Source organism: Lactuca serriola, chromosome 7 (genome assembly GCF_051521515.1).
Source record: "Lactuca serriola cultivar US96UC23 chromosome 7, Lser_US96UC23_V15, whole genome shotgun sequence".
NCBI classification, from domain to species: Eukaryota; Viridiplantae; Streptophyta; class Magnoliopsida; order Asterales; family Asteraceae; genus Lactuca; species Lactuca serriola.
This window is the reverse complement of record NC_136414.1, coordinates 65,474,618-65,484,273: the sequence shown is the minus strand read 5'-3', so window position 1 is coordinate 65,484,273 and position 9,656 is coordinate 65,474,618. Positions and strand designations below refer to the sequence as shown.

The window sequence follows — 9,656 nt, the reverse complement described above, 5'->3', positions numbered from 1 at the left end:
TTGCATACGACTTCGGAATACTCGAGTGCCCTTCGCTGTACGCGGGGCGTACAGCAGTACGCGGCGCGTACTTCGGATAGACCGCCTAACCCTTCTTCGGATAATATCGGAGGATAAATAAAAATAAATATTAAATATTTATTAAACTTCAAAAATTCATATCTCTTTCATACAAACTCCGTTTTCAACGTTCTTTATATCCACGCGAAGGTGAGACTACGCTCTACAACTTTCGTTTAGACTCCGTCGGCTCATTTTGACTTTTATTTTTATTAATTATTTTTAGGAGGCTCGGACAGGAAAACTTCGTTATAAAATCATAACTTCTTCGTCCGACGTTCGTTCTCGCCTATCTTTTCATCGTTTCGCTACTAACAACGAGATCTTCGATTCTCATTTAGATTGTTTCGGCTAAAAACCGCTCGATCTCAAATCGAGTATTTCGGGCTGCACACCGCTAAGCCGAAACTTCGATAAATCATAACTTCCTCATACGAAGTCAGATTTGGGCGTTCTATATATATTCGGAAACCTCGTTTCAACTACTACAACATTATTCAAAGATATTAAGTTTATTTTACACTTTAATTTTGACGTTTATTTTTATTCTTAATTAATCAAACCACATAATTAAGCAATTAAGCACAAAACACACAATACTTAAATAATACAATCATATTATTTCAAAACGGGTTACAGAGGTTAACCTAGACTATTACATTGCTAAAAATGGCAAGCCCGAAAACACAGGCGTTCTTTATATCCACGCGAATCTCTCTCTCTCTCTCTCTCTCTATATATATATATATATATATATATATATATATATATATATATATATATATATATATATATATATATATATATATATATATATATATATATATGCTCGTTTAGGCTCGATTAGGCTCGCGAGCCCACTAAATTGTTCATGAGCCGAATTCAAGCTTCATTTTAAGGCTCGAATCGAGCTCGAGCTCGAGCTCGAGCTTCTTCAAATTAAACGAGCCGAGCTCGAGCTTCCTCAAATTAAACGAGCCGAACTCGAGCTTGGTCAGGCTCGGGCTCGGCTCGGCTTGTTTACACCCCTATTCAAGATCATCGTTATATTATTAGACAGTTTCATTAAAAGAAGATATGCCTTTTCATTAGGTATCTATTTAAATTAAACATATTTTCGTTCAAACTTTTTAAGATCCATTTAAACACATATGATAAAAATAAAAAAGTGATTCCAAATTCAACCATAAAATATGACTTTAGTTAAATAAAACAAAATAAAAACAAAATTATAATATACACATATATTTTGTTAAGTCGATTTTTCTCTTCCACCCTTTGAAGTGATAACATATAACCAGCGTCAATTCCAAGTACGCCGGCAAAACAATCGGATAACGGAGATGGTGGAATCAGTATCACCGCCTTCCGCCACCGATTCTCTTCAACCACAAACCTCCGCTTCCCACCGGTTCTTGCAGCGACCACCAATCAGATTCACAACCGAATTCGATAGCGACACATCTCTTTTCTTCAACAAGCTATCCTGCAAGCTGTTCGACAATCTTGCCAAATTCAAACTCTGCTTCCAAAACAACAACAAAGGACATGTCTCTAACCCTCAGTTAACCTTCACCACTAAACACCTAACCTGTCAGTACGACCTCGAAGAACACAATGCTCTTCTCAACAGCTCTCTCGAGATTGCGCCTGGTTTACAGCTCACTGCTGTTCACGATGTTAAGGTACTTCCTTCGTCCCTAAATCTTATCATTCAAGATCTTATTCAGTTATTCACTTATTCTTCCCTAAATACATATCTGATATGTTGATTTCATTTCCCCCTTTTGTATATGTCATCTTCAAGCGATTGTTAATGTTATGTACTGATTCAGGCGCAAGTAGGACAAATGACAATGGTTGCTGATCTTGCTCCTTCTTACACACTCCAATTGACTTCTCCTCTTCCATCTGCTGGTTTGGTGAGTGTGTATCCATCATGCCCTACTTTTATCCAGCAAACCCTAGGTTGTTGATCTTATAGATCTCTGTTTGAAATTTCAACCCTAAATTCCCCCCCTTTTGCATCATTCTACTGATCTTCTTTTACTTTCTTTATGTTCAGCCAAAAGCAACTTTAAGATTTCCCTATGGTGAAGTGTCATTAGAAGAGAACGAGGATCATGAAGAGGAGGATGCAGCTCCAAAGTTGTCAGTTAGTGGAATTTTCAAAGGTCAAGTTCTTAATGGCATCTGCAATGCTCAATATGGAGATGATAATTTGAATCTCAGATACTCCTACAAGGTGTTCATCTTGTTTTTTCATCTTTTCTTAACCCTAATGATACACAAAATCAAGTTGATAATTTTATGAGTTCTTTTATTATAGGATGAAGAAACAACATTCATCCCAAGCATTTCTCTCCCTTCAAATGCATTATCCTTCTCCTTCAAGCGTCGTTTTACTCCTTCTGATAAGTTAAGGTGAGCCAAAAAATACTTAATTTTACAAAAAAAAAAAGATTTACTTGTTAAGTTGTTAGTTTTTAAAGATTTGTATATATTTTCAGCTACTTATATAACTTTGATACGAATTACTGGAGTGCTGTTTATAAACACACGGTTGGAAAGGAGTATAAAGTCAAAGCTGGTTATGACTCAGAAGTGCGATTAGGTTGGGCATCTTTGTGGGTAAGCAAAAATACTTAATTTAATTCATCATTATCTTTTTATTTATTTATTATTTATTGTGATTATGTTTGTAGGTTGGTGATGAAGATGGGAAAGCAAAAACAGCACCAATGAAGATGAAGGTGCAGATGATGTTGCAAGTGCCACAAGATGATGTGAAGTCATCAGCATTGATGTTTCGTGTGAAGAAGAGGTGGGACATTTGAATCAAATGTCATGTGTTGTTTGTTTGTATTTTTGTTTAGATATGTTTAAAGGAAATTTCAAAGCTAGCGAAATGTACTTTTTTTTTTGTTGATACATTTGTTTAAATGGAACAGAAATGAAACTTGAGTAGATAAAAAACTATTAAGTTACATTTTTTTAAAACTATTCAGCTCAAATTTCGAGCTTAAACATTTGGTGTTCGAATCATATTTAGGGTATCTATGATATATTTGGCAAACAACTTCAATAAGTAGTTAAAATAAGCAAATAGGATTAGGATCTACCCAAGATGTGGATTGAATCCGAGTTTTTTGCCCCATTGTTGTTTCTCATTGTTTTCATCATCAAATTTGCTAGTTACATAATTTTCAAACTAGTTATATTTGGCTTTTGTAAATTTAGATGTTTTAAATACACACTTAATTTGACAAGATACTTAAATATAATCGGTAGGAATACATAACGACATTAATTACTATTTTTTTTGGTACTCTAGAAACTAGTAAGGGAATTTTGCTTATTCTTTCATCATTCGAGGCTTATTTTTTATGAAGTTTATTTAGATATAAAAGAAAAATGGTGTACAAATGTTAGCTTGCCATGTGGATTGGGTCATGCAGTTTTTCATTGCCAAATAATCCATTTGGCAATGGATTGTTTTTTTTTTTTTTAGAATTTTTTATTTGTTTGATCTTGTTGAAGAAGATCATTTCTCTTTTCTTTGATAAGTCAACTGAAAAATTCTATCCCATAAGCAATCATCCAAACTCGAAGTCAAACCCCTGAAAATAGTTTAAAAATATTTCAAAATGAATAATTTCAATAGTTCAAGAATTCAAAAAGTCAATGGTTCAACTCGAAGTCAAACCCCGAAAATAGTTTCGAAATATTTCAAGATCAATAATTTCAATTATGGTGAGCAAAAACCGAACCGCAAATCCAAAAAACCGAAAAAACCGCATAAACCAAAACCGAAAAACCGAAACCAAAATGAAAACCTAGGGTGCGGTTTTTAGTTTTGTAAAAACTGAAAATGTTCGGTGCAGTGCGGTTTCTAGTTTTGCAAAAACCGTAAAAAACCGAATCGCACCGAATATATATATATATATATATATATATATATATATATATATATATATATATATATATAAAGTGTTGATATTTGTAAGAACGAAGAACTTATGACAATTAAAATTTATATAAATATAAATATTTATCTTATCAAAGAATGATTGTATATTTTTAAGCATACATATAATGATATTTACAAGAACAAATAATGTTGGAGTATTTTTTAACATTTTAATATTAAGAGTACTAGAAACCGCATAAAAACCAAACGGTGCGGTTTCTAAACTTCAAAAAACAGAAGTTGCGGTTTTCAGTTCGGTTTTGGCTAAAAACCGCACCGAACCACACCATGCTCACCCCTAATTTCAATAGTTCAAAGAATTCAAAAATTCAATAGTTCAATAAAGGGAAATAGTTCAAAGTTAAAATAAGTGATCAATAACCATTACAAAGAAATAATTCAACACTTTAAAAATAAAAAAAATGCGTATGTTTGTATTCCAACACCAAGTCAATCTTAAGGTCCTAACTGATAATGACAGTTAATATTAGGGCTCATGCATGACAACCAATCTAAACATATATTTTCTATGATCGTTACAAAGTTAGGGATCATTTATAATTAGCACAAGGCACCTTATACACTTTCCATGCACATTCCAATTCCAAGCTAGTTGTGACAATCACACAAGTACCACACAAGGGGTAGCTAACTCTATTGTGCAAGTGGGGATTATCTAGAAAAACATACTCCAAAAAATTGGCCCACAATGGATATCCATGAGTGTCACACCAAGTGTTAACCCATCTTATACAAATGTACAAGCAAGATCAAATACATAGTTTTGCTAAATGAAATAAATAGATTTCATGAAATTCACATTACACATAAGAAGTATAACATATGAATAATCAATTAACATCAGTAAATAGCTCTACAAACATATACTCTTGGTATTAGTCACATTATATGGATGTTGCTAACAAAATTCAACTCTAGTGATGTTTGAATGTGAATAGTTCACCATTATATTATTATTATTATTATTATTATTATTATTATTATTATTATTATTATTATTATTATTATTATTTAAATGAGCCTCTATACAATATGATTATACTTATCATTTTACCATTATATTAAGATCTTAATGACATAGAGCATTTGAAATCTTATGTTATCACCTATATGTATTCCTTAAGTCATTAGAAGAATGATGAAAGTAGTTTGACGTTAAACATATCAACAAAACAAAAGTTACAATATTTTCGATTTTCGACCAGCCAAGTGCATGACCCAACTTTTTATTCTTTGCAAATAGCAGGATCGTGTAATGCCCATATCACCTTATTCATGCCTTTTGTTTAATTGGGGAATTGTATTTGGTTCGGTTGACCCCACTCCTTCATTAAGCACTTCCAATGACCTCTATAGATGTAATAATATTTAGCAACTTATTTGAATACATTACATCTTAATTCATTCACAACTTAATGATGTAAATGATTTAATGCTTTAAAAGTTTAGCTAAGCATGTTACAAAACATCTTCTATTGGTGATTTTATATCATCAATATTATTTAAGTGTAATATGATTAAATTTATTGACTAAAAGTGATCTTGTTGAATATTGAACAAGTTAGGATGGTGTAGGAGTGCACACTTGTTTGAGTTTTTCAAGATTCAAAGTACATTGTTATTTAGGGGCGAAACCCCTAAACGAACGGGGGTCCGGGGGCAGCGGCCCTAGGAGCGGGGTCCTAGGGGCGGCAGCCCCTGGCGGGGTCCAAGGGGTAGAGCCCCTGGCTGAGATATATTAAAAAAATGCATTAAAAATCCAATTTTAGAAAGTTGACCCTTTTTTTCCTGAGATCCGTTTAATGACATGTTTGGTAGTTTTATGACAGTTTGTAATTGTCTATTGACAGTTTTCAGACAGGAATGATATATCCGTTTTTTGGTCATTTTTCTAGTACATCTTGAAGAACATTTTCACATACATTCTCAGATTTCATTCTTTGAATTTCATCCAATTGACTGTTCCATCTGTACCATCGAAATACTTCAATTTGATAGTGAATCACGACTTTCAGAGAATCCAAACAATCTATTCGTCCCCTAGTTTCTAACATCTTCCAAATTAAACAACAAGCTTCAAATAACCTAATATATTCATCTATGATTATTCTTATTGGCTTAATAGGATCAAATGATATCCAAAAACATGTCATTCGTATCAAATATCATCCAGCTTCATTATCAAATAAGTGATTCACAAGATAATTATGGAGTTAATCAGATTTAAGCACAAACACAACATCATGAGTTAATATGTTCCACTTAACCTCTTAATTATTCCAAATGCATTTAGATCTTCAAATATTGATCCCATTTGTGAATTTCAAAATGATTTGTGATATTGAGTTTTTTCCCGATTAGAACATTTAGTTCAAAGTAAAACTATATTTAAAATTAAAAAATGAACTCATCATCTCCATATAAGCTTGGAATAACCATAATGATTAAACCGAAGTTACATGTCTACTTATTTAACTTATAAATCATCATTAGAGAAGAATGAAAATCATCTAATAAGCTAAATTTACCTTCAAATAAATAATCTAGAGTATTAAATCATAATATAAGCAATATAGAGTTCATAAACCCAAAAATAGATAAGTGGAGTTCAAATCAAGCATTGAAAAAGTAGGAGTTCATATTAATGATATAATGATTAAAACTATGTTAGATCCTCATTCAAAACCTCCAAAGGATCAAGAATTTTGGATTGGGGAAATCCTCAAAACCTAGCTATAATTTAGAAGAAGAACAACTAGATTTCATAACTTTAATAACTTTTAAGGTGGGTGTTCATTGGCAATAAGATGAGATTAAGAAGGCTATCAAGTAGGATTGGGAGCTGTAAGAACATAGAGAGCCTAACATGAAGTAAATAGAAGTTAAGAAGAAGTGGATAGTTAGATTATTGAACGAAATATGGGATTGGTTGATAAGGATGTAAAACTTGGAGAACTTATGATCATTTATAAAGAATTAAGGTTACTAATCTCACTTAAATTATGTAATGTCCCTAAAATATAGAGTAAAATTTTTCATTTTAATTTAGGTAAAACCATTCATTCCATTCCATCAAAAGATAATCAAATTATAAAAGTAGTCTCAATATACATTAGTGTAAAAGTATAAATAGATAGTGCGGAATCTCCAGTGGATGCGATGCAGTCACACCGAGATCTCCCCACCAGAAGTATCTGAAATATTTAAAATTAAAACCGTAAGCACAAAGCATAATGAGTTCCCAAAGATACAACATACCAATATAGTCCTCGCCCAACATACATAACATTTCTCACACAATCATACATAATAGTCCTCGCCCAACATGTATAATAGGTCTCACCCAACATACATAACATATGTCCAAGTGCCACAAAGACATTTTAGCATCCTACATAGTATAGTGAGAAGACTCATCTCATAGGCAAACTGACGACACCACAATTTTCAGCTCACATAAAGATTGGCTCACCTAGACTTTGACCTAAAGTTAAACTTAGTCAAAAGTTAACAAAAGTCACTAAAAGTCAATTTTTGGGTCAACAGGTGCTTCGTGCTCTTATAAGGTCACCACACACCCAACGCTCAAGAAAAGCCTAAAATCACCACACACTCAGGAAAAACCTAAAAATGCGCAACATAAAACCCTAAAAGCGGATCACGCTCAGGAAAAGCATGACGCACCCAGGCTCATTCTACAAGGGTTTTGACTTAATCCATTAAGTCACAACCCCATATTGTAGATCTAAACTCTAACAAGGTCTAAATAGATAAAGTTTCCAAGTTTATCCATTAGGACATGCTACACCAACTAATATCTAGAATTTAACATTCTAAATGACCTAAATCACCTCTAAGACTTACATGGATCGAAGAAAAGTTTAAAGGTCCAAACTTCATTAAATCATAAGGTCCTAGAAGCACCATAAAGTGCATGAAAGGTGCTCGAGTTCATTCAACTCTAAGATCTCACACCAAAGGGAAAACTAAAGCATAAAGGGACATAGGTCAAGATCTAACAAAAAACATGGAAAGATTAAAGCTTTATACTCACAAAATTCCAAGAGATATGCAAGATTTTTGGGTTTACAATGGTCTTCACTTCTATACACCAAAAATGATCTTGTTCTTAAAGCTTTAACCATAAAAGGGGAAAGATGAGTTCTCAAGATGATTCTAAGCTCAAAATAGAAGGATGAGGGCTAGGGTTTATGAAAACACTCTCTAGTGTTGATGGAGGCTGAGAATGATCCAACTCTATGGACTTATGTGCCTTTAAATAACTCACAAACCCTAAAAACTCAAGCAACCCATGGGCCTAAACGCCCCGCGTCCCATATACCGCGCTTACTGGGCCATAACAGGCCCAATTACCAATAAATTTCTACCTAATCCAAGGACCCAAAACATAAACCAAATAAAAAAGATATGTACCAGGAATAGGGTGTTACAAGTTAGGTAGAAGAAAAATGTTCACAGTCTCAAAACAAGAATCAAACAAGAACATACAATAAGACCGAGTTTGCATTCCTAACTCGGCATTTTTTTTGAAATTTACTTGCATAAAGGTTCTCTTTTCAAAATCATTTATAAAAATCTTTCATACATCGGTTTGAGTTCAGACACATGCTTGCATTAGTTCAAATCCCTCAAACCAAGGCTTTGATACCAACTTGTAACATCCCAAATTCTCAACCCAACATTGTCATTTTTAAAAGACAAAACTTCATAAATGGTCTATCTGGTTTCCTAGAATTTGAGCTTTAGTCCCTAATGTTAAAAAAATGTCATGGAAGCTCCCCGTTGTTTTCAACTTCTATTGTAGTTGGTCCCTCACCCACATAAAAATACTTTTATACCATTTTTAATTTATTTTACATTTTTCTTTAAGTAAAAGCATCTAAAAGAATAAGAAAAAAGTTAATCACACACCTCAGTCAACGTTCTTCCCCCTTTAGTCTTTTTCTACATTTTGTATTGGTTAGAGACCTCTTAACCACCATCGAATGCCCCTGTTGTGGGTCTCTTCATCTCCACCATCAAAGAACACAACAACTCTACATATGGAAAGGATAAATGCTTGAAGTTCATCATGTTTGATGGTTTTATGGAGATCAATGCCTCCTACCCCCAAAGCATCCACCAGATAACACAACTTCCAATATTATGAATCTCTTTATTTCTCGATCAGGGATTGATTGGTTCTGATTTTGCTGATCATGATTATGGTCATTATGGTTGCTGTCGCTAAAGTATGGTGAAAACAAAGAACCCTCTCTGGTGGTAGTGGTCTTTGAGAGTTCCCTTTTGGCTGTGTTTGTGGTCTAATTTGCAATCATATGGTGATGTTGGCATTCTTTGATGGTGGCGTTGGTGGGTATGTGGTGGTCCAACAAGTGGAAGTTGATTATTGCGATGTTGGTGGACAAGGGTAATGGTGGTGGTAATAGGGGACATCGATTGGAAAGGGAAAGGCACAGGGTAGGGTAGGATGGGGTGGGAAAGTGTTTTTATTTCATTTTTTATTTATTTTTAATATAAAACTAGTCAAAAGAAAATGTAAAATAAATTAAAAGGGTATAAAAGTATTTTTATGTGGGTAGGG

The 9,656-nt window shown here is 33.4% G+C and overlaps 1 protein-coding gene across 1 annotated transcript; it reads left to right on the top strand.

Moving 5' to 3' along the window:
• Window positions 1-1,309: 1,309 nt before the first annotated feature.
• OEP37 (chloroplast outer envelope protein 37) lies at window positions 1,310-3,047 on the top strand. Its single transcript, XM_079010722.1, has 6 exons — window positions 1,310-1,745; window positions 1,896-1,982; window positions 2,126-2,305; window positions 2,390-2,484; window positions 2,571-2,691; window positions 2,766-3,047. The coding sequence occupies exons 1-6, from the start codon at window positions 1,404-1,406 to the stop codon at window positions 2,895-2,897; spliced, it is 957 nt and encodes a 318-aa protein (XP_078866848.1). The 5' UTR covers window positions 1,310-1,403; the 3' UTR covers window positions 2,898-3,047.
• Window positions 3,048-9,656: the final 6,609 nt, after the last annotated feature.